Genomic DNA, 26,652 nt, shown 5'->3' with positions numbered 1-26,652 from the left:
CCCCCGAACTGTTTCAACACAGTGTTGGGTACATGCTAGCTGAAGATGCACAGCGTTTTGAAGACTCCGATGACGGAACACTGATAGAGGAAGGCATTGATGTGAGCCCAGGGAGAGGGGGTGGCCGAGAGGGACAACAATCTGGGAGTGATGTTCCCCCAGCTGGAGCATACTGCCAGGTTGTCGCCAGTGATGATGAGGAGGGAGGGGATGATGAGGTCATTGACTCTACCTGCGTGCCTGGTAGGAGAGAGGAGGAGGAGGAAGAGGACGAGGCACAGGCACATCTTCAAAGAGGCAGGAAGCCCTCCAGGGGTCAGCTTAAGGGCAGTACACCAACTGCATTACGTGGCGCTGCTGTGTCTCAACGGTACAGCAAAAGTTCTTTGGTGTGGGCCTTTTTTGAAACCTGTCCATCAGATGCTACCTTTGCTGTTTGCAACATATGTCTCAAGCGTATCTCGCGTGGCCAAAACATCACCCGCTTGGGCACCACATGCTTGTCCAGACATATGTCGACCTGCCATGCAGCTCGTTGGCAGGCATACCAGAAAGACCCACACCAAAGACCAAAGCGGTCCTCCCCTTGCCCTTCTGTGACCTCAAACCCCACTAGACCCCTAGTCCTCTCTGCAGCCTGCACCGAAGGTGTAGAAATAGGTGTGTCACAACGTAGTAGTGGTAGTACATCCGGCCAATCTACTGATATTACCAGACAAATTTCCCTGCCCCAGCTGCTGCAGCGCCAAAAGAAGTACGCTCCCAGCCATCCACATGCCCAGCGGTTGAATGCTAGCTTAGCAAAATTGCTAGCACTTCAACTGCTACCTTTTCAGTTGGTAGATTCTGCCCCCTTCCGTGAGTTTGTGGAATGTGCAGTACCTCAGTGGCAAGTACCCAAACGCCACTTTTTTTCACGGAAGGCGATTCCGGCTCTCTACCGGCATGTGGAAGGCAATGTCCATACCTCGCTGGACAGGGCGGTCAGTGGTAAGGTGCATCTTACCGCTGACTCATGGTCCAGCAGGCATGGACAGGGACGTTACCTGTCTTTTACGGCCCATTGGGTGACTCTGCTGGCAGCTGGGAAGGACGCAGGTCAAGGCACAGTAGTTTTGGAGGTTGTTCCACCACCACGCCTCCAAAACACTACAACTGCTTGTGACACACCTCTCTCCTCCACCCCTCCTCTTCTTCTTCCTCTGTGGCCTCTTCCTGTGGTGATGTTGGCTCAGAACCAGCCGTGCTCCGTAGGCGTACGACGGGCTACGCAGGAATGCAGGCCAAGAGATGCCATGCGGTCCTAGAGCTGGTGTGCTTGGGAGACAGGAGCCACACTGGGGAAGAGGTTCTTTCAGCTCTGCAGGGGCAGGCTCAGAGGTGGTTGACGCCACGCCAGCTGAAGCCTGGAATGGTGGTCAGCGATAATGGCACCAACCTCCTCTCTACCCTGCGACGTGGAAAACTCACCCATGTGCCCTGTTTTGCGCATGTTCTCAATTTGGTGGTGCAGCGGTTCTTGGGCAGGTACCCTGGCTTACAGGATGTCCTGAGGCAGGCCAGGAAAGTCTGTGTGCATTTCCGGAGGTCATATAATGCCACTGCTCGGCTGACAGACCTCCAGAGGGAATACAACCTGCCCAAGAACCGCCTAATCTGTGACATGCCCACCAGATGGAACTCTACGTTGGCCATGCTGCAGCGGCTGCACACGCAGCAGAGGGCCATCAATGAGTACCTGTGCCAATATGGCAGCAGAACTGGCTCAGGGGAGCTTGGGTTTTTTTCACCACGCCAGTGGGCCTTGATCAGGGATGCATGCACTGTCCTGTCACCATTTGAGGAGGCCACGAGGATGGTGAGCAGTGACAGTGCATGCATCAGTGAGACTGTCCCGCTTATTCACATGTTGGAGCACACCCTACGTGGAATAATGGACAGGGCCCTTGAGGCAGAACAGAGGGAGGAAGAGGAGGACTTCCTTACCTCTCAAGGCCCCCTTTATCCAGACACTGTTCCTGCTTGCCCACCTGGAACACAGGAAGAGGAGGAGGAGGAGGATGAGGAAGAGGAGGAGGAGGAGGATTGTATCAGCAGCATGGAGGTGGAGCCTAGCACTCAGCATCAACAGCAGCAGTCTTCAAGGGATCATTTACAGTCCCAAGGAACACGTGGACTTTTACGTGGCTGGGATGAGGTGGCTGAGGATCCTGTCGTCCTCAGTGACCCAGAGGACTGTGCCCCGAATGCCTCTGCAAACCTACGCTGCATGGCCTCCCTGATTCTGCAAAGCCTGCGTAAGGATCCTCGTGTACGTGCTATCAAGGAGAGGGATCATTACTGGCTGGCAACTCTCCTTGATCCACGTTACAAGAGTAAGGTAACGGATCTTATGTTGCCATCGCAGAGGGAGCAGAAGATGAAACTACTGCAGGAGGCCTTGCAGAAGGGTCTGTGCAATGCGTTCCCAGAACCGGGGGGATTACCAAAACCTGGCCCTGGACAACGTCTTGCTGAGGCTTCGGTGAGTCAGAGAAGGAGCGGTGGAGAAGGTGGCCGTCTGACCGATGCGTTCAGACAATTTTTTAGTCCGCAGCCCCAAGGTCTGACCGGTTCCAGCAACCATCGCCAGCGTCTGGTTTACATGGTCCGGGAATACCTAGCGGCAAGATCCGACTTGGACACCTTCCCCACGGAAAATCCTCTGGCTTACTGGGTCTTGAGGATGGATCACTGGCCAGAGCTTGCACAGTACGCAATTGAGCTACTGGCTTGCCCTGCATCCAGTGTTCTTTCAGAACGTACATTCAGTGCTGCTGGAGGCTTTGTGACCGATCACAGGGTACGCCTCTCCACCGACTCTGTTGATCGACTGACCTTCATCAAAATGAATCAGGCTTGGATCAACACCGGCTACCAAGCACCTGATGCTGATGTTACTGAATAAGAATTTTGTGTTGAAATATCAGATCCCTTTGAGACTGCTGATGCTGAGTGACTGTCCTGTTGTGCTGCTGATGGAATATCCTTCTCCTCCTCACTTTTCATGCTGTTAGCTAGTAAGAAATTTTGTTTTTCTGTGCTCCGCCACCAGTGCCTAAGGCCTAATTTTTCTGCCCCTGTTTAACAGGGGCGCCTAATAACAATTTTTGATGCAATACTTTGCACGTGGCCTAAGGCCTAATTTTTGTGCCCCTGTGTAACAGGGGTGTCTAATAACAATTTTTGATGCAATACTTTGCATGTGGCCTAAGGCCTAAGGCCTAATTTTTCTGCCCCTGTGTAACAGGGGCGTCTAATAACAATTTTTGATGCAATACTTTGCACGTGGCTCCTTGTTGCGCTCCAATTACAGATATTGGGAGGGGTTGCAGTGTTATGTTGCGCCTAATAACAATTTTGGATGCAATACTTTGCACGTGGCCTAAGGCCTAATTTTTCTGCCCCTGTGTAACAGGGGTGTCTAATAACAATTTTTGATGCAATACTTTGCATGTGGCCTAAGGCCTAAGGCCTAATTTTTCTGCCCCTGTGTAACAGGGGCGTCTAATAACAATTTTTGATGCAATACTTTGCACGTGGCCTAAGGCACAATTTTTGTGCCCCTGTGTAACAGGGGCGCCTAATAACAATTTTTGATGCAATACTTTGCACGTGGCTCCTTGTTGCGCTCCAATTACAGATATTGGGAGGGGTTGCAGTGTTATGTTGCGCCTACGGACACATTTTTATGCCCCTGTGTAACAGGGGCACCTAATAACAATTTTTGATGCAATACTTTGCACGTGGCTCCTTGTTGCGCTCCAATTACAGATATTGGGAGGGGTTGCAGTGTTATGTTGCGCCTACGGACACATTTTTATGCCCCCGTGTAACAGGGGCACCTAATAACAATTTTTGATGCAATACTTTGCACGTGGCTCCTTGTTGCGCTCCAATTACAGATATTGGGAGGGGTTGCAGTGTTATGTTGCGCCTACGGACACATTTTTATGCCCCTGTGTAACAAGGGCGCCTAATAACAATTTTTGATGCAATACTTTGCACGTGGCTCCTTGTTGCGCTCCAATTACAGATATTGGGAGGGGTTGCAGTGTTATGTTGCGCCTACGGACACATTTTTATGCCCCTGTGTAACAAGGGCGCCTAATAACAATTTTTGATGCAATACTTTGCACGTGGCTCCTTGTTGCGCTCCAATTACAGATATTGGGAGGGGTTGCAGTGTTATGTTGCGCCTACGGACACATTTTTATGCCCCTGTGTAACAGGGGCACCTAATAACAATTTTTGATGCAATACTTTGCACGTGGCTCCTTGTTGCGCTCCAATTACAGATATTGGGAGGGGTTGCAGTGTTATGTTGCGCCTACGGACACATTTTTATGCCCCTGTGTAACAAGGGCGCCTAATAACAATTTTTGATGCAATACTTTGCACGTGGCTCCTTGTTGCGCTCCAATTACAGATATTGGGAGGGGTTGCAGTGTTATGTTGCGCCTACGGACACATTTTTATGCCCCTGTGTAACAAGGGCGCCTAATAACAATTTTTGATGCAATACTTTGCACGTGGCTCCTTGTTGCGCTCCAATTACAGATATTGGGAGGGGTTGCAGTGTTATGTTGCGCCTATGGACACATTTTTATGCCCCTGTGTAACAGGGGCACCTAATAACAATTTTTGATGCAATACTTTGCACGTGGCTCCTTGTTGCGCTCCAATTACAGATATTGGGAGGGGTTGCAGTGTTATGTTGCGCCTATGGACACATTTTTATGCCCCTGTGTAACAGGGGCACCTAATAACAATTTTGGATGCAATACTTTGCACGTGGCCTAAGGCCTAATTTTTCTGCCCCTGTGTAACAGGGGTGTCTAATAACAATTTTTGATGCAATACTTTGCATGTGGCCTAAGGCCTAAGGCCTAATTTTTCTGCCCCTGTGTAACAGGGGCGTCTAATAACAATTTTTGATGCAATACTTTGCACGTGGCCTAAGGCACAATTTTTGTGCCCCTGTGTAACAGGGGCGCCTAATAACAATTTTTGATGCAATACTTTGCACGTGGCTCCTTGTTGCGCTCCAATTACAGATATTGGGAGGGGTTGCAGTGTTATGTTGCGCCTACGGACACATTTTTATGCCCCTGTGTAACAGGGGCACCTAATAACAATTTTTGATGCAATACTTTGCACGTGGCTCCTTGTTGCGCTCCAATTACAGATATTGGGAGGGGTTGCAGTGTTATGTTGCGCCTACGGACACATTTTTATGCCCCCGTGTAACAGGGGCACCTAATAACAATTTTTGATGCAATACTTTGCACGTGGCTCCTTGTTGCGCTCCAATTACAGATATTGGGAGGGGTTGCAGTGTTATGTTGCGCCTACGGACACATTTTTATGCCCCTGTGTAACAAGGGCGCCTAATAACAATTTTTGATGCAATACTTTGCACGTGGCTCCTTGTTGCGCTCCAATTACAGATATTGGGAGGGGTTGCAGTGTTATGTTGCGCCTACGGACACATTTTTATGCCCCTGTGTAACAAGGGCGCCTAATAACAATTTTTGATGCAATACTTTGCACGTGGCTCCTTGTTGCGCTCCAATTACAGATATTGGGAGGGGTTGCAGTGTTATGTTGCGCCTACGGACACATTTTTATGCCCCTGTGTAACAGGGGCACCTAATAACAATTTTTGATGCAATACTTTGCACGTGGCTCCTTGTTGCGCTCCAATTACAGATATTGGGAGGGGTTGCAGTGTTATGTTGCGCCTACGGACACATTTTTATGCCCCTGTGTAACAAGGGCGCCTAATAACAATTTTTGATGCAATACTTTGCACGTGGCTCCTTGTTGCGCTCCAATTACAGATATTGGGAGGGGTTGCAGTGTTATGTTGCGCCTACGGACACATTTTTATGCCCCTGTGTAACAAGGGCGCCTAATAACAATTTTTGATGCAATACTTTGCACGTGGCTCCTTGTTGCGCTCCAATTACAGATATTGGGAGGGGTTGCAGTGTTATGTTGCGCCTATGGACACATTTTTATGCCCCTGTGTAACAGGGGCACCTAATAACAATTTTTGATGCAATACTTTGCACGTGGCTCCTTGTTGCGCTCCAATTACAGATATTGGGAGGGGTTGCAGTGTTATGTTGCGCCTATGGACACATTTTTATGCCCCTGTGTAACAGGGGCACCTAATAACAATTTTTGATGCAATACTTTGCACGTGGCTCCTTGTTGCGCTCCAATTACAGATATTGGGAGGGGTTGCAGTGTTATGTTGCGCCTACGGACACATTTTTATGCCCCTGTGTAACAAGGGCGCCTAATAACAATTTTTGATGCAATACTTTGCACGTGGCTCCTTGTTGCGCTCCAATTACAGATATTGGGAGGGGTTGCAGTGTTATGTTGCGCCTACGGACACATTTTTATGCCCCTGTGTAACAAGGGCGCCTAATAACAATTTTTGATGCAATACTTTGCACGTGGCTCTTTGTTGCGCTACAATTACAGTATGTTTGAGGGGTGCCCTTTTTTCTACAATTTTGCTTTCCCAAAAAGATAATGCCACCCCCCCACCACCCCTAAAATAATCGAGATATTGTTCCCACACAGCACGTGCGCAACCAGTATTAAATTACTTTGTTCTTATAATAATTTAATGTTGTGCAGGGACATTTCTAAACATGTGCCACTACTAGAGACACACAGCAGGTGTGATATTTGAAGGAATTTTTCATTTTTTTTTTTCACTTTAAACATCATTAAAATCGCTGCTCCGCAAAAACGTCCGTTTTTAAAATATTTTTTTCGATTGATACATGTTCCCTGGGGCAAGACCCGGGTTCTGAAAGACGTTTACCAACATTAAATTGAATATTGGTCTTTAAAATGATCGTTTTTGAATTCGAACGTTCGAGTCCCATAGACTTCAATGGGGTTCTAAATGTTCGCGCGAACCCGCGGTCTGTTCGAACGTTCTGATGCGAACCGAACCCGGGTATGTTCGGCTCATCCCTAGTATAAATATATATATATATATATATATATATATATATATATATATATATATATATATATATATATAATATATATATATTATAATTTTTTTTTAAAAAAGGGGGGGGTGCTATCCGGGGACCTCCGGGCCCCTTATAAAAAAAAGGGGGGTTGCTATCCAGGCCCCTGCCTGTACCCCCCTGATGGTGGCCCTGATAATGGCAGTTGCAGATCAAACAGAGGCTAAGATTGGCAGCTTCCTTGGCTGAAAAGGATATGAGGGTTTAGTTCCACTTTAAACCAACTCAGAATTGATCATAAAAAGACATGAACTGACAGTAATTCTTTTTTAAATTGAACGCAGTTATAGTGACACAATGTGAAAATTTAGAACTACTTAAATCTATCATATGTATCAAAACTGTTAATTAATCCTTTTAAGGCCTTCATGAATTAGGTGCAGGAATCTCTAGACATGTGCACTGCCAAAAAAATCGTTTTTTTCGTTTGTTATTTTCGTTTTTTTTATTTTTTCGTAAATTCGAAAAATTCGTCTTTTTCGTTTTTGTTTCATTCGTTTTTTTTATTTTTTAGAAATTTAGAAAAAAATAATTATTTTTTGCTTTTTTCGTAAATTCGGGAAATTTTCGGATTTCCGAAAAAGCAAAAAACAGAGAAAAATAATTTTCCGAAAAAACGAATGAGATGCAAAAAAAAAAAGAATTTTCAGAAATTTACAATTTTTCGAATTTTTCAATTTTCGAATTTTTCAATTTTCGAAATTTCGATTTTCATATTTTTTTTAAATTGAAAAATTTGAAAATTCGAAATTTGAAAATTTGAAAATTTGAAAATTCGAAATAAAAAAATTCTAAAATTGAAAAATTCGAAAATTGAAAAATTCTAAAATTGAAAATTTCGAAAATTTGAAAAATTAAAAAATTCTAAAATTGAAAAATTCTAAAATTGAAAAATTCTAAAATTGAAAAATTCTAAAATTGAAAAATTCGAAAATTGAAAAATTCTAAAATTGAAAAATTCTAAAATTGAAAAATTCTAAAATTGAAAAATTTGAAAATTAAAAAATTCTAAAATTGAAAAATTCTAAAATTGAAAAATTCTAAAATTGAAAAATTCTAAAATTGAAAAATTCTAAAATTGAAAAATTTGAAAATTGAAAAATTCGAAAATTTGAAAATGGAAAATTCTAAAATCCCAAAAATTTTCGTATTTCTGAATTTCCGAAATAAGGAAATAAAAAAAAAACGGAAATATGAAAATTCGTAAATTAAAAATTTTTTGAAGTCCGAAAATTCGTAAATAAGAAATTTGTAAATACGAAAATTCGTAATTAACGAATTTCCGAATTTCCGCGATTAGAGACAAAACGAATTGCACATGTCTAGGAATCTCTAATGGGCCAATACCACCAGAAAAGCATCACAAATGCTTTATTAAATTATCCCAACGTGCAAGGGAAGTCATAAAAGGGTGTATACAGTACTCTTTAGAATTCCATTATGGCTCCACTCAACAAATGTCAGTGCAGGCGACAGATTTATGTACCTGTTGAAAACGGGTACATGAATTTGGGGCAAGCACCGCATGCGGAGGTGCACTGAGACTGGACTGTCCATATCGACATCCCTTTCTCAGTGCAGGCGAGGTCCCTCCTGCTGCAGCATCTGTTACACAGAAAACACTGCAGCCAAGGAGTTTTGAATCTGGTTGTGCGTAGGTGGACTCAGGACAGTGGCGGCTGGTGAAGTTTTAGGATGGGGGGCTCCAGACCCTGCCCTTCCTTTTTGACCCCTCCCACTTGGTGGAAATGGGCGTGGTTTAATCAAAATAGTGGGCATAGCTCTAAGGTGGTGTGGTTAGCATCTGAAATGAACGAGTGATGGAGCGAGAGAGAGGGACAGCAGGCCCAGATCCTACACAACAATAGAAATATGTGCATTCTAGAAAGTTTAACAATCAGCAGATAAAGATACTTCAATCATCCCGGCACCATGGTTGTTATAGTGTCAGGATGATTGAAGCACATTATATTACATTGTAATATAAAATGAAACCATTCAACTCACAATAATGCAGAATCAGTGGGAGCCCTGAGCGTGTCGCCTGCCACCAGATGCTATCAGGTGTCCCCAGCGGAGTCCCTCCTTACATCACGTGTCCCCATCGGAGTCCCCTACATGCAGCTTGTGTGACATCAAATGCAGCTTGTGTGACATCAAATGCAGCTTGTGTCACATCAAATGCATCCTGTGTCACATCAAATGCAGCTTGTGTCACATCAAATGCAGCCTCTCTCCCTATCAAATGCAGCCAGCGCCTGTCCCCATCAATTGCAGCCTCTGCTGCAGCGACTGTCCCATCAATTGCAGCGACTGTCCCATCAATTGCAGCGACTGTCCTATCAATAGCAGCCTCTGCCCCCATCAATTGCAGCCTCTGCCCCCATCAGTTGCAGCCTCTGCCCCCATCAATTGCAGCCTCTGCCCCCATCAGTTGCAGCCTCTGCCCCCATCAGTTGCAGCCTCTGCCCCCATCAGTTGCAGCCTCTGCCCCCATCAATTGCAGCCTCTGCCCCCATCAATTGCAGCCTCTGCCCCCATCAATTGCAGCGACTGTCCCATTAATAGCAGCAACTGTCCCATCAATTGCAGCCTCTGCCCCATCAATTGCAGCCTCTGCTGCAGCGACTGCACCATCAATTGCAGCGACTGTCCCATCAATTGCATCAACTGTCCCATCAATAAATAAAAATGACATTTACATTTCTGAGCTTTATCAGAGTTGTTGGAATTGGTTGAACTTGTAAAAATACCAAAATTACAAGCCCTTGGTAAAAAAAAACAATCCTTATTATGTGATATTCAACAATGATGTAAATAAAGCATTATAATGACATGAGCAGTTGGAAATGCGAAGCAAAAGGAACTTATGAAGGCAGGTCCTGCGACCTCTGGTTTTTCATTATACCCACAGTCCTCTGCCTCCTAGCTCCTTCCAAGCCTGAATGTAATTAAGGGGAGGCTGCAGTGGCAATTTCTCTCCTCATTACCTTGCTGATTGGGGGGGGTTGTGCCGCCGAAATTCCCCCTGAAAATTAAAGTTTTTTTTTTAAAAGATGAATTTGGAATTCAGGCCACGGACGTTCCATGAAAAACGTTTCAGGTCACTCATAAGGTAAGGTGTTGTTTAGAATGAAGACAGGATAAGAACAGTGCAGGGGAGGAGGTCAAGGGTGGGAGCCCAGATGCAGAGAACCACACACCCCAATATTATAGCATACAGACATTAAATATTGTACTAGGCAGACATAAGGCCCATCTGTGTGATGCATCTGGGCAAGACACAACAAAAAAAAGGGAAACGTTGAAAAAAAAAAAAAAAAAATATATATGTGTGTGTGAAAAAAATCCAGAAGTGCAGAAAAATTAACAGTAGGAACACTCAACTCCCTGGTTGCACAGGGGAAACAGAAAAAAACTCACTGAGAAACTTTAGTCCCAAAAAACGTGAAAAACATCAGCGGAAGAATTTATCCACTCTTAAAGGGGCTAGTGGAGATGAACAGATAAGTAAAAGTGTCCAGAAACAGTACCTTGAATTCCCACAGTAGACGGATGGATGATTCTGGATTCCTTAGCACAGTTCACCTATTCAGAGAACAACGCTGTAACAGAGGAACACGTTTTCAATGGAGAACTACAACATGAACAATAACTCCCAGAATGCCGCCGCCGCCGACGACCGCCAAGAGATGAATTAGAGGGGCAGCAGCACTTACCGTTGTTGTGGTGCCTTCTAATAGCTGCGGCCATGGAGGAGTCTGCTCCTCATACTTCTGGTTTTATCTCTCTCTCGGGCGCAATGAGAGAGAGAAAACCAGAAGTGACATCATGACCTTAGTCAATCAAACTGCCCGGCCGTAGTAATAGATACTACGAGTGCCGGGCAGACACTGTGGCGCTTCGGTAAGCGCCACAAGGCGGTACTAAAGCCCACAAATGAAGCGCCACGCCTGCAATCTTGTGATTGCATGGACGTGGCGCTTCCCATAATGCATGTGGCTGGCGCCGCCACTGACTCAGGAATCAGAGAGACAAGTTCCTCATCAAGTCTAATGCCCCCAACGGCAGTACTTGGTTTACTGCTTTACTACCAGGAAGATAATGATGGTCTCTATGTTGCGTAAAGCAGTCTGTGTGTGTGTGTGTGAGTGTGTATGTATATGTATATATATATATATATATATATATATATATATATATATATATATACACACCAATTTATTTTCTATGCTTTTGTGATCCTTACATTTCTTTCTCAGTTCTTGCAGATGCCAATTTCCCAGTGTCCTCAATAAGTCGTTCTGGACCAGAACTTATTCGAGCAGATGGTAAATTTTAATTTCTTGGTGATTTAGATTTACTTTAATATGCACATCTGTTTGGTGTTGAACAGATTATTTAGAGAGTAATACCTTGTACACACGGTCGGAATTTCCGTACGGTCGGAATTTCCGATGGAAAAAGTCAGATGGAATTTTTTCATTGGATATTCCGACCATGTGTGTGCCCCATCGGAAATTCCAACAGACTTAGAAAGAGAATATGTTCTCTTTTTTTTTCGATGAAAAAAAATTATATCGGAAAATCCATTCATCTGTATGGAACTCCGACGGAGAAAAACCAACGCATGTTCAGAATCAAGTCGACGCATGCTCTGAAGCATTGAACTTCATTTATCTCGGCTCGTCGTAGTGTTGTACGTCACCGCATTCTGGACAGTTGGATTTTGGTGTGACAGTGTGTATGCAAGACAGCTTGAACGGAATTCCGTCAGAAAAATCCGTCAGAGTTTATCCCAAAGGAAATTCCGATTGTGTGTACAGGGCATTAGTGATTTTTTTTTTAAATGTAAGCTTTAGCTTTCTCATCCTCCTCATTAAACTCATCCACCATTTCTTAAGGTGATTATTAAAGCATTTGAAACAACATAGATGTGTACAGTCCATGATCCTTTTTTTTGTACAAGCATTTAGAGCAGGGGTGCCCAACTAATGGCCCGGGGGCCACATGTGGCCCACTGAGCCTTCTGATGTGGCCCGGGGCCTCCTGCTCTGGGATGGTGGTTTGAGAAGCCCAGATCGCAGATTGCTGACCCGTCATCCCAGAGCATCAGTGTTGTGAATGAAGCCGGCGGTAGAGAAAGCAAGAAGCTGCAGAGCAGAGCCACATAAGCTGATGTTTCCTGTATAGCGACAGCTCCTGTCACAATCGTTACCAAATGCTGAATGGAAGCTTGTAATTAACCACTTAAGGACCGCCTCCTGCACATATACGTTGGCAGAATGGCACGGCTGGGCGCAAGCACGTACCTGTACGTCCTCTTTAAGTGCCCAGCCGTGGGTCTTGGGCGCGTGCACGCAACCCGGTCCGAAGCTCCGCGGCTGCGGGACCCGCGGACCCGATCGCCACTGGAGTCCCGCGATCGGTCCCCGGAGCTGAAGAACGAGGAGAGCTGTTTGTAAACACAGCTTCCCCGTTCTTCACTGTGGCACTGTCATTGATCGTGTGTTCCCTGATATAGGGAAACACAATCAATGACGTCACACGTCCAGCCCCGCCCCCCTAGTTAAAAACACATATGAGGTCACACTTAACCCCTTCAGCGCCCCCTAGTGGTTAACTCCCAAACTGCAATTGTCATTTTTACAGTAAACAATGCATTTATATAGCATTTTTTGCTGTGAAAATGACAATTGTCCCAAAAATGTGTCAAAATTGTCCGATGTGTCCGCCATAATGACGCGGTCACAAAAAAAATCGCTGATCGCTAGGTATGATTTAAATATAAGCCTCTTAATGTAAGTAGTAAATACAGAAAGTTATAGTACCATCATCCTGGAGATCAATTTAGTATAGAGTAAGGGCTGGAGGGACCCCAGAGGGCCAAAAGACCAAAAAAGCAAGGGGAGCAGGGGGACTATATCGGTACTAGATAAGAGAAAATAAAGTAAAGAGGTAATGGAGTTTAAAAGATATATATCAGTTTATTTAACATAGTATCAAAAAACAGAAGACACAAGTAGTCATAAAATACATCAAAACACAGCAATATAGAACGATGGACATATTGTACGACCAACTGTACAGGTCACCAAGATGGAATAAACCCTGAACACAGGGTGGCGGTGAGAAGAAGGGGGGCATACAACACAGGTTGGTCATACAATATGTCCATCGTTCTATATTGCTGTGTTTTGATGTATTTTATGACTACTTGTGTCTTCTATTTTTTGATACTATGTTAAATAAACTGATATATATCTTTTAAACTCTATTACCCCTTTACTTTATTTTCTCTTATCTAGTACCGATATAGTCCCCCAGCCCCCCCTTGCTTTTTTGGTCTTTTGGGCCTCTGGGGTCCCTCCAACCAAAAATAGGTAGAAGAATACGTATCGGCCTAAACTGGCCAGGTCCTTTACCTGCATTTTGGTCCGGGTCTTAAGTGGTTAAAGGTACGTTTATTACCAAAATTACAGTGTATATATGGGCATATCTGTTTTGCAGTGGTTACTAGGCTGCTTTCAAACTAATCCGCACGTGGACCTGAAGGTTACCTGCACTGAGCCATAGACTTGTGGGTTTGGTGCACTTTCAGAAATTGCACCACACATGCAGGATATAATAGAAGTCTATGGCAAAGTGCAGCTAACCTGCAGGAAAATCACAAGTGCATTAGTGTGAAAGCAGCCTTAGGACCCAATCAGACCCTCTATTCACCTCTATGTCCATTTACCCCCGCTTACCTCCAATCCGATCCGCTAAAAGAAAAACAGAAGGTGATCCGTCCCATTCTGTCTGGGCAGATTGAATTGGAGGGCCCATAGAGTAGTGTGGGCTGTGTCCATGTCTGTTCAGCATATGCAGCTTGGACACAGACCTGTCATCCGCCCATTCCACTCATTTTGGCCCACGGCCGGTTACCAAGTCGCTTCAGTGGTCCTCACACTTCAAAAGGTTGGGCACCCCTGATTTAGAGTGTATCTATTTTTTCTAAGGTCCAAGCAGTACTGCTACACAAAGCTTTAGCAAATGTTACAAAAAGCAATCTCTGGAAGAAAACATACTAGGGAATTTATAAAGAGATTCTCACTCATTTAGAATGCTCTTGTGCCTCCACATGACAAACAGTGGTGCTTGCCCAACATTCATGTACCTGTTAGAAACAAGTACATGAATTTGGGACAACAAATTGTATTTGTCCTGCAGAGGGGCATGGAGGCTGGAGTATCCATATAGACACTGAGGAGTCAGATCACCATCTATTGAAATCTAATCCAAGCTTAAAGTGGATGTAAACCCTCACCTATACTCAGTGAAGTAAACAGCCTCAAATGAAACACATCCCCCTACATACATTTTACACGTATATCTGCTGTCTCCAGATTTCTATATGCTTTAGAAAGTGCACGTGTTAGAAGTTTTTTTGTTTCAGCAATCTGTGGACATACACTGTGTGTGAGCTGATTGGAGGAAAAGGCACACATTAGCAGAGGAACAAAAAAACTTGCAAAGCTGTGCTGTGAGTAGACAAGCTCTCTGCTAATATATTTATAGCACCCTCCCTGTCACAACTGCTTTTATCTCCTGTGTCAGAGAACTTGTCAGACATTATCATGCTGATAACAGAGGACCGGTGCAGCAGGAAGACACAGGACTTGGGGATTTGGAGAGAGATAAGTGAACACTACAGATATATGTGCCCAGGTTAGATTTCATACATGGAGTTTACATCCACTTCAAGGATACCATTTCTACCCTTTTTGATGCTGTACGCTCTTTTTAGCATTACGGCAGACTTAATTAGCTCACCCTAGGGTCTCCTGCATGGGGTCCGTACAATAGCTCAAGCCTGCTAATACCTTCCAAGACCACTTTTTTTTTAAATCGTTTTTATTAAGGTTTTCAATGTTATACAAGAATAGCCCACACTTAGGCCGATGACACCCAGATCTATCTCTCCACTCCTCAACTCACGCCCTCGATCTCCTCACGGATCTCAAGCTTACTTAAAGAGGAAGTAAACCCTCTAAAGCCTTTCTTTAAAAACAAACCCCTGCAAGAGAAAGGCATAATGAGCTAGTATGCATAGCATACTAGCTCATTATGAATTACTTACCTGAGATCGAAGCCCCCGAAGCGACTCTCATTCCTCACCTCTGCCATTGATACCTGAGTTACTTCCGGGTATCACGGCTCCGTCGCTGTGATTGGCCAGAGCCGCAATGACGTGCGCGGGAGCCGTCGGTGACGGCACGCTCAGTGCTCGTGCGCTGTTGTCTATGGCGCTCATGTGCCGTAGACATCGGTGCAGTCTTTTCTGCAAATATCTCCTAAACCATGTAGGTTTAGGAGATATTTGTTGCACCTACAGGTAAGCCTTAATCTAGGCTTACCTTAGGTTAAAGTGGTCTGTATGGGTTTACAACCACTTTAATGACATATCAGGATGGATGTCACACCACTTTCTCAAACTCAATCTTTCTAAAACTGAGCTTGTTAAATTTCCTCCTTTACGGCCCCCCCCCCCCCCCCCATGACTTTACCATTAAGATCAACAACACAACCATTGGTCCCTCCACACATGCCAGGGTGCTGGGTGTAATCCTTGACTCTGACCTCTCCTTCAGCCCCCAAATCCAATCACTGGCTAATTCCTGCCGCCTTAACCTCTGCAACATCTTCAGAATTTGACCCTTCCTGACTATTGACCCCACAAAGGAACTTATTCACTCCTTGATTATTTCCCGCCTTGACTACTGCAACTCTCTCCTTAATGGCCTACCCTTACGCAGGCTATCCCCCCTTCAGTCTATTATGAATTCTACTGTTAGACTAATACACCTCACTAACCGGTCCGTGACTGCTGCTCCTCTCTGCCAATCCCTTCACTGGCTTCTCCTACCCCACCATGTAAAATTCTAAATGCTAACCATAACATACAAGGCCATTCACAACATCGCCCCCTTCTACATCACCAACCTCATCTGCAGATATTGCCCAAATCGTCCCCTCTGCTCCTCCCAGGACCTCCTGCTCTCTAGCTTCCTTGTTACCTTCTCCCATGCTCGAATCAGGACTTCTACAGAGCCTCTCCCATCCTCTGAAACTCCCTGCCCCGGTATGTCCGATCAGTCCCTACCCTGTCCACCTTTAGGAGATCCCTGAAAATGCATTTATTCAGGGAAGCTTATCCCACGCCCACCCTAAACCACCCCCATCAAATTACTCTGCAGCTATTACCTTTTGTATCACCACCCCCTCCCTTTAGAATTTAAGCTCTATGAGCAAGGCCCTCCTGTACCTTCTGTATTGAATTGTACTGTAATTGTGCTGTCTTCCCTCTACACTGTAAAGCTTTGCATAAACTGTGGGGAAGATTTACTAAAAATGTAGAGTGCAAAATCTGGTGTAGCTGTGCATGGTAGCCAATCAGCTTTTAACTTCAGCTTGTTCAATTAAAGCGGAGTTCCACCTAAAAATGGACCTCCGCTTAACCCACTCTTCACCCCCTTACATGCCACATTTGGCATGTAATTTTTTTGGGGGGGGAGTGGGGGCTTCAGGAGAAGGGGACTTCCTGTCCCACTTCCTCCTTCCGCCGAGGGGCTGAAAAGGCGATTAGCTTAATCGCCTTTTCACAGCCCCTCCCTGTAGGCGAGCGCCTGTCCAATCGGACCACGCCGCTCGCGCATGCGCACTGCCGCTCACGCATGCGCAGTGGGTGCCCGGCCATGAAGCCGAAAGCTGTCACTGCCGGGTGTCCACACTAAGAATGAAGACGCCGGCCGGCGAGGGGGGAGAGGAGCGGAGCCCCGGCTGGCGCGTCGCTGGAGCAGGTAAGTGTCAGGCCTCGTACACACGGCCGAGGAACTCGACGTGCCAAACACATCGAGTTCCTCGGCCAGTTCAGCCCTGAAGCCGCCGAGGAGCTCGGCAGGCCGAGAGCTCCCATAGAACAACGAGAAATATAGAGAACATGTTCTCTATTTTCTCGACGAGTTCCTCGGCGGCTCCATCGGGCCGAAAGTGTACACACGACAGAGTTTCTCGGCAGAATCCGGCTCTGACCGAGTTTCTCGCCAAATTCTGCCGAGAAACTCTGTCGTGTGTACGAGGCCGGAGTTTATTAAAAGCCAGCAGCTACACTTTTTGTAGCTGCTGACTTTTAATAAACGTAAAAAAAAAAGGTGGAAAACCCCTTTAAGCTTTGACAAAAAAAAAAATGCTGCACCAGATCTTGCACTCTCCAGTTTTAGTAAATCAACCCCTAGGAAACGTAGGCAAGTTATCTGAAGTATGCTGCAGCAAAAGATGCTCAAACTAATGCCATTAAAATAGGCCCCAATTAAATATATATGGTTGTGTATTATAGGCAGTGGTTGGTCAATAAACAACTATAAGTATAACAAACCACATGATCTCTGTATATTTTCCAGGTTTAGGAATTCCTAGACTTTTGGAGGCCATTTTGCAACTTTTCCCAATGGATACCTATGTCCCTGAACCTGTAAGTGCTAGTCAGCAACCTTTCAACTATTTTGGTAAATTATTTTTATTAAAGTTTTGCAGATGTATACAAAAATAGCAAAAAATAAAACTTTTACAAAACCCAACTGTCAAAAAAATACTATAATAAAGTAAAACTTTTCATGCCTGTTGCCCAAAAAGCTGCATAATTTTTGAAGTGTAGGAAACACACTGTGTAAACAGGACTGTAAGTTTACCATTATATTTAGTGACAAGTGCTTTGATTGCATTCAGAGCCCTTTTCAAAGTGTGTCCATTGCCACATTTTAAAACAAGTGTAAATGAGCCCTAAAGGTGTTGTAGTGAAATTTGTATGCCACCTTTGGAATCCAGTATGCCAGCACATACAATTGTAAAGGATCCAATGGCTAACACTTTAATAAAAAGTGCAGAATTTTTAATAGTATGGAAGAAAAACACACAAACCTGTGGATAGAGGAAGATATAGAGACTGCACTCTGGTTACATACAGTCCTATGCAAAAAAAAATCGGTACACCCCATTGAAATTATTGACTATCGGAACAGACAAACGAAAAAATAAAATTCTTATCACGTTGTATCCATTATCATGATCTAAATAGACACAAATTGTCATATGTATTAATTGATTAAAGCAAATTTTTCTTTTGTTTTCATTGAAGTGTAGCACCTTTATCACTAAGCATCATTTGAAAAAATATAATGAATGGGGCAGATCCACAAAGATCTGACCCGGCGCAGCGTATCTGAGATACGCTACGCCGCCGTAACTTACTTTTTCTGGTTTGAATCCTCAACGAATTTGCGCCGTAAGTTACGGCGGCGTAGTCTATCTCTCGCGGCGTAAGGGTGCGGAATTCAAGTTGGGCGGGTAGGGGGCGTGTTTCACTTAAATGAAGCGTGTCCCCGCGCCGAACGAACTGCGCATGCGCCGTCCCTAAATTTCCTGCCGTGTATTGCGCAAAATGACGTCGCAAGGACGTCATTGTTTTGACTTGGACGTAAATTACGTCCATCCCGCGATTCACGGACGACTTACGCAAACAAAAAAAAATTTGAATTAAACGCGGGAACGACGGCCATACTTAACATGGCAGGTTTAACTATACGCCACGAAACAGCAGCTTTAACTATACGCCGGAAAAAGCCGACTAGAGTCGACGTAAGAGAATGCAACGGCCGCGCGTATGTTCGTGGATCGTCGGAAATAGCTAATTAGCATACTCAACGCGGAAAACAACGAGAACTCCATCCAGCGGACGCTGAAGTATTGCATCTAAGATCCGAAGGCGTACGAAGCCGTACGCCTGTCGGATCTAACCCAGATGCCGTCGTATCTTGGTTTGAGGATTCAAACCAAAGATATGACGCGGGAAATTTGAAAGTACGCCGGCGTATCAGTAGATACGCCGGCGTACTCTCTTTGTGGATCTGCCCCTATGCCTATTCAAATATGTTGAAAAGGCCTACATTTCTAATTAGATATACATTGTTTATCACCTTTCTAATGTTTAAAAACATTTTCAAAGTTCTAATTGTGGCTTGTTATAGTATGGTCAAAATGGCGAAAAATGGTTGGTTAAAGTGGCTGTAAACCCACTCTCATCCTTTCTAAACTACTGCCATAGTGCTGATCTATAAGGATATACATGACTCCTGCATGTATCCTTACCTGTCAAATGTCTTCCCTCTTTCTGTTATGAGACCCGAAAAACTGCAGATTCTGTGGGTGGGTCTAATGTCTGGAGCTCGGTGGGTGGAGTCGTGATGTCAGTAGACTCTCCGCCCACCTCTACACTCCCCTTGTCAACATGCATTCTCTCTTGTGTATTCTTTACACTAAATTCTGCTATAATCACTAACATCCAGTCAAAATCCAGAAAGGTAACCACATGACTTCAGAAAAGGAGTGGGGGTGGGAATTAAAAAATGTCTGTCTCCAGGCTAGTACATGAGATATGTAAATAACCTTGATGTTGCAACTGTGATCAGGTGACACACACACTGCAATAGAACAATCAGATCACTCAAGCTTCTCCTCCTCCCAGCTCTCACTAGATACATCTAACCCAAATCAGATCACTTGTCTGTGTATATTCTGCTTTCTGTTCTGTGTTTTCACTGCAATATACATGCATTTCCTCATCACACTGAACTGTGGATCACACCCCATGATGAGAAACATCCAGTCAAAACAGTAAATGCAGCCAATCCTGGGAGAGCTGGAAGGGAGAGGAGGGGAGAGGGATGCGAATTGTAACATTTTTTACACAGGATGTGCCTCTGTCTCCAGGCTAGTGCATGAGATATGTAAATAACTTGTCACTCACAGCAAGGGGGCGGAACGGACCAAGGTTTTTCTCTGTAAGTCCGTTTTATTTCACTGAACAATAAGAGGATTGCTCAGAGCTGGATTAACTCTGTGTGGCAAGACTGGGCACCGATGATAGGAAATCTTATACCCTACATTGTGACATCAAAAAAAATAATAATACATTTTCGGGTTTACATCCACTTTAAGGTAAAGTATGGTTTTATAAAAGGGTCAAAACTTTACTGCAGTGTACAAAGCTATTTGACCCATTTCAGATAGTTTTGACCCCTCTCTCTCAATGAATCAGTACGACTGGAGCAGGGGCGGACTGACCATTGGGACTTTGGCACTGCCCGAGGGCCCCATGCCACTAGGGGGCCCCATCAGGGTTGCCAGGCTCAATAAAACCAGGGACAGTATGTAAAAATCTGTGTTGTTTTTACATCTGTCCCTGCTATGTCTTAAACCAACATGCTTTTGATGTGAAAATCCTGAGATTTTAGCTGCCCCGCCTCTGCACGGCCTCCTGGCGTGGTGGCCATCTGTAAGCCCAGGGGCCCCATAATCTTCTATTGCCCGGGGGCCCCATGGGTTGTCAGTCCACCCCTGGACTAGAGTTATACTTCCCATTGCCCAAATCCTAAAATATTACCTAACTTCTCAAACTAAGTGAAGGTTGTCTGCTTTGAAAAAATATTTACTCTCTAGTGAACTATTTAGATAAAAAAAAAAAAAAAACTATGCACAAAATATGTACCATGGCACTACAAGACTGTCCTATTTGTTTTGTAAGTTCCTATTCAGCCAACATGGTCTCATTCTTTGTAGTCCTGCAACAGCAGTGTTCATGTAATGTAGTGTACAGGACATCTGGAGAGTTTTTGGAGGAAAGAACCTCCAAACCCTCATTACAGGGACTCTGGTCGTGAAGGGGGTTAAACCACATGCAATAGGCCTTAAAAAGCAGCAGGAAGGAAACAGTGGAGTGGTTCACATGCTGTGAACTCGAGTGAACTCTTTGGCAATTGAAATGCTTATTGGTGAATCCCTGTGAACTTTGTGGGACCCTAAACCCCAGTGTGGGACCAAGAGTCTGGTGATGAGTCTGTTGTATGATTTTTCTATACCTTCACTATGGACTGTTTGCTTTACTTTTGCTGGAGAAAGCGATTTGTGTTTGCCTGTTTTGAGAGATCAATAAAGAATATTTACTTTTACTACCTGGTGATCTAATATAACAGATTTTTTTTCTGTGGTGTTTTACTGGACTCCTTGTAGTCACATAAATGTATGGGTTGTAACACTATAGATTGTTAGGACTTGAGAACACTTTATTGATACATGTACATTTCCTGTTCTGGTAAAAATAGGATCTGTCTTCATTATCACCTGTATGCAAATTTCTGGGAAAAACGATAAGCAAGTCACTGAAGCAGAACAGTATTTCTGTATACAAATAGTTTACAGCAGGGGTGTCCAAACTTTTTTCAAAGAGGGCCAGATTTGATGAAGTGAACATGCGTAAGGGCCGACCATTTTGCCTGACATTCTTTGAACCATTAAAATTTGGTCTAAGTGTGTTTTCCCGAGCACCAATACACTGCCCAATACACTGCCCAACAAGAATTATCTTGCCTTTGTGGCTGTGTGTGGTGAAGGGATGAGCTTGGGCGTGTTATTTGGATATACCGTATTTATCGGCTTATAACACGCACCTTCACTTTAGGAGGGATGTTTCAGGAAAAAAAAATGTAAATAAAAAACTGTGAAGCAAAATAAGGATCATTGCCCATCAATGCAGCCTAATCAGTGCCCATCTGCAGCCTCGCCATTGACATTAATGCAGTCTCTCCATTGCCATGAAAGCAGCCTCTCCATTGCCATGAATGCAGCCTGATCGATGCCCATCTGCAGCCTCGGAGGGGAGGGGGGCAGGACAAGCACCAACAGATTACATACAGGAGAATCTCCTGTTTACACAGCAGCCTCTTTAATACAATGTCCCGCCTCCTATGATGGACAGAGGAGTCGTCCAATGGCAGCCCAAGAGACGGGACTTCCTATTACAGATGCCGCCGAGTAAACATGGGGATTCTCGTGTATGTAATTTGGCAGCACTTGTCCCCCGTCCCCCCAGAGGCAGCGCCAATAAATACAGTATATAGCCAAATTACCAGGGGGGCCACATTAAACTGTAACAGGGGCTGCAATTGGCCCCAGGCCGGACTTTGGACATGCCTGGTTTACAGCCTGCTCTCAGAAGAATTTGTCAACATTTTTTGACAGAGTTAGAAAAGGCAAAGTGACCAGCAAATTAAGACTTAAAGTGGATGTTAGCCCTCACATATACCCAGTGAAGTGAACAGCCTCAGATGATACACAGAGATTAAACAAATCCTCCTACGTATGTTTTACATGTATATCTGCTGTCTTCAACTTTATACACTGTTTAGAAAGTGCACGTCCTGTTAGAATTTTTTCTTCCTGATTCACATGTGGGTGTGGATTCTTGCCATACACTGTGAGACAGCTGATTGGAGGAAAGGGCGCACACACCCCCTCCACATAGGCAGAGACTTGCAGAGCTGTTCTGTGAATAGACCAGCTCTCTGTTAATCTATAGCACCCACCCTGACACAAAATTCAGGCTTGTTTTATCTCAGTTGTCAGAGAACTTATCTGATACCAGAAGAACAGAGCAGGAGAAAGCCATTGGACTTAGGGATTTGAAGAGGGATAAAACAACACTGCAGATATATGTGCCCAGCTCAAATTTCATGAATCAGGTTTACATTCACTTTAAAGGTAATTTTATAACTTACAATTACAAAATTGCTTATATTTTTGGTAACATTTAACAAACCTCTGATTCTTACTCTAAGGCCACGTACACACGGTCAGACAAAACCGATGAGAATGGACCGAGGTTCAGTTTCATCGGTCCAAACCGACCGTGTGTATAACCCATCGGTCTGTTTTCCTTCGATCCAAAATTTTAAAACATGCTTCAAAATCGAACCGATGGACCGCTGCCCGATCGGTCCAAACCGATGGTTAGTACAGGAAGCATCGGTTCAAAACCCGCGCATGCTCAGAATCAAGTCAACTCATGCTTGGAAGCATTGAACTTCGTTTTATTCAGCACGTCGTGTGTTTGACGTCACCGTGTTCTGACCCGATCTGTTTTTGGAACGATGGTGTGTACGCACATCAGACCATCAGGCCACCTCAGCAGTGAACCGATGGAAATGACCCGTAGGACCATTCTCATCGGTTTGGAACGACCGTGTGTACACGACCTAAAACGTAACCCTTACATTTCCTAATATGATTGCTGCTATAAGGTTAGGTAAAAATGAATAAGCCATAAACAACCCATAGCCTTCTATTTTTGTCAGTTTTGAGATTTAAGCCACTTTTTTCGTTTTTTTAAGCATATGGGAGGAATTGTAGGAATGTAATAGTCTTTTATGTAAAGTATCATTTTTGTTCTGTACAAAGAAGAAAATGTTAAAGGTAAGTTCATGTTTTTTATTTTGTCAAAATAAAATGGGGAAAAATTGAACTGAAAGTTAGAAAATATTTGTGAAAGTGAACCTGTAATGGTTTTAAATCTTTTTAAGATTTAAAAAGATTATCTTTTTAAATGTATCTGTTGGGTGCTTTAAATGTGTGAAGAAAATAGACTTTATTCTGTATTTTCTCATAGGTTTTGTTTTCTTTTAAGAACCCCTGGACCGATCTGGGTGAAATTTGGATATGTTGGTCCCCCAGATCGGGGCTATCAGGGGATATGTAATTGTAGGGATACCTTGTGTGGAAAGGGGTGTTCAAACTTTTGGGAAAATTGTGTGCTCTCTGTCTGGAGATAATTGGTTTATTCCTTAACTGATCTCAATATCTCACAGGCAGAGAGAGGGCAGTTGTACTATAAAAGCTTGCTGTGGTAATGTTGTCTGCTACTGTCATGTAAATGAACCTTAGTCTGGCTCTCAAGACACTGTATTGTGTGAATTTATATTGATGATAAATGTGTATTGGAGGCGCGTTAGTACCCATTGTATGATGTTGTGGGTGGAGTGTGTCATTGTCCATCCGATTACTGCAAATATTATTTTTGGTGTATATAAGAGCCTGCCTTCTCAATAAAGCTTTTCTATGCCTGGTACACCCTTCATGAAGTCTTGGCTCATGTTTGGGGGAATATTCTAACCATTGGGAAGAATCATCCTGGAAACTGCATTCATCTCCACTATCCCTCTACCTCCTATGGTAGCGATAATCACTTATGCTCAGCGATTGAGGGACGGAAAGAAGGCCGCAGTACCATAACCACTGCAGGTCTTAACAAAATGCTTCGACAAATCTTGCTGACAGCTCTGCAGATGCTTTGTAAAAGCTTGTTGTTCACACTGCTCTTATACAAGCTGAAGCCTGTGTTAAATGGGCCTCTATTCTCCATGCATTGAGAATAGAGGCTCACAAACCACATTCCACAAACATTCCTTTTTGAGGTTCTGTTCCATCCTGACATGATTGCATCAAATAATTTTCGGCTGCACATTTGTGTTGAAAATCTCCCATGGTCTGCAATCTGTGTGACTCAATAAAAATCAAGATTCAACAGACCAGGCTACATTTTCCTGGTCTTTGAGAACCTGTACCCACTGAAGCTTAATTTGTCTGTTCTTGGCTAACAGAAGAGGAACCTCTTGTGGTCTGCTGTTGTAGCCCCAACGTTTGTGTTTGTTACCCCAACATTTCACATTCCTGATATGTGGCTGCTGTATCATGTACTTGTCTGAAAAAGTACCCTGTTCTCTTTGTATTGCTTCCTTTATGTGAAATCCATGGTGTTCTTGCTAGTCCCTCCTGCTTTCCTGTTAAGAAAAAGCCACACTATCCAGGAAAACACAGATTTTTCCACAAATTTTGTCCACTTGTTTTATTGGTTATTTAATGGAGGGCAGATTTGGGCTGTTTATGGCCACCCTGTTGGTTTCTTCATTCAGACTCTTTCATAAATGAATTGTGTTTATATTGTTGTGCCTCTTTGATTTGTTGTTAATTTTCTCTTTTGGCAGGCAGCTGTAATGGACCTTGTGGGCAGTGATAAAGAAAAAGGCCTGAAAGTACCAGTGTGGGATGAGTACAAGAGACTGCTGTGCAAAGCTGGATGTGAGGTGAGGTACCCACTGTCACAGAATGTTTTGTCACCCTTAAAGGGACACTAAAGGTACATGTTTTTTCACCTTAATGCATCCCTTGCATTAAGGTATAAAAACATTTGACAATACTGCCCCCCCCCCCCCCCGTTTTACTTACCTGAGCCCGTTCACCTGCGGCTTTTGCCACTGATGTCCTCTTCGCCGCTCAGCCTGGTCGTTGATTGGCTAGAGTGGATGGATTGAAAGCAGCATTGTCAATCACATTTAATGGTGCAGCGCCCGAGTGATACAGTGAGCAGCTATAGCCGCCGGCTGTATCACGCGAGTGCCCCCGCAAGAACTTGCCACCATGCAAGCTTGCTTGCATGAAGGTGGAAAGTTCTTGCGAGCAGGACCAGAGACAGCCGCCGAGGGAACCCAGAAGACCTGGATTGGGGCCACTCTGTGCAAAACGAGCTGCACAGTGGAGGTAATTATAACATGTTCCTCTTACATAGAGTATACTATACCCCCAGGAGAATGTTTAATCTCGGGTGGAGAAGTACTGACGAATGCCCAAGGTGCAGAGCGACAGGCAATCTTATCCACATGATGTGGAAATGTCCTAAGTTATTTAGATACTGGGAGGAGGTGGTGGACACAATAAATACAACTTTTAAAACTAAGCTAGAAGCGGAGTCTAAGACATGCTTGTTAGGCAGCATAGAGGAAAATAGAGTGCCAGCCAGTTCCCTTGAAGTGGTACTGAGATGCCTCTTCCAGGCGAGGAAGTTAATTGCGTTGAGGTGGCAGGCCCAGATGCCACCCACTGTCAAATCTTGGGTTGAAACTATTAACACAATGATTTGGAGTGAGAGAGTGACACTTACCCGACTGGGGAATTATAGTAAGTTCGTGAGGATGTGGAAACCCTGGCTAGACGCAACAGGATGTTCTATATAAAAATCGCCATTCAAATTCAATAAATATCTTAACCCGCTATCGGGCATTCCTTTATGGGGAAGACGTATTTAACGAAGTAGATTAACTTCAGAAACCTGCACAGGGTGTGATGGGAGGGTGGGAGGGCGGTTAGAGGGTTTGCGGGGTGGGAGGTGAGCTATAGTTCAGAAACAAGTGGTCTTTCATTTATTCACAATATTATAAAGAACGAGGGTAGGAAAAGATAAGGGGAAAATAGGGAAAAACGTTTGGTTGTGTATTGTTATAATACGTACGAGGATGTAACACTTTTTGTATCTTTTTATATGCAAACAACAATAAAAAAAACATTGAAATTAAAAAAAAATTATAACATGTTTGTTATTTAAAAAATAAAAATAAATTCTCTTTACAACCCCTTTAAGTAAAGATAACTTTGTTGGTACAGTACATGCTTCTTGAAATTGGAGCTGCCTGGATCTTTAATGATCCCCAGTAGATTCATAATGTTCCCTTTTTCCAAAGCAAAGTACCATTAGTTGACTTCTGTATTCGTTACAAAAATAATTTTCCAATTCAGCTGGTTACCTAAAATACAGTACATCTGTAAGGACCTGCCCACTTGCCTTGTA

General features: G+C 44.0%; 1 protein-coding gene across 1 annotated transcript in view; it reads left to right on the top strand.

Moving 5' to 3' along the window:
• Positions 1–26,652, top strand: part of FUOM (fucose mutarotase) — a 76,146-nt gene that overhangs the window by 23,642 nt on the left and 25,852 nt on the right. The window contains exons 2-4 of the mRNA XM_040320764.1: positions 11,366–11,434; positions 17,546–17,616; positions 25,016–25,114. Of these exons, the coding sequence (XP_040176698.1) occupies positions 11,366–11,434; positions 17,546–17,616; positions 25,016–25,114 (239 nt within the window). The remainder of the gene's footprint in view (positions 1–11,365; positions 11,435–17,545; positions 17,617–25,015; positions 25,115–26,652) is intronic.

This window comes from Rana temporaria, chromosome 8 (genome assembly GCF_905171775.1).
Source record: "Rana temporaria chromosome 8, aRanTem1.1, whole genome shotgun sequence".
NCBI classification, from domain to species: Eukaryota; Metazoa; Chordata; class Amphibia; order Anura; family Ranidae; genus Rana; species Rana temporaria.
This window is presented reverse-complemented; position numbering and strand designations above follow the sequence as displayed.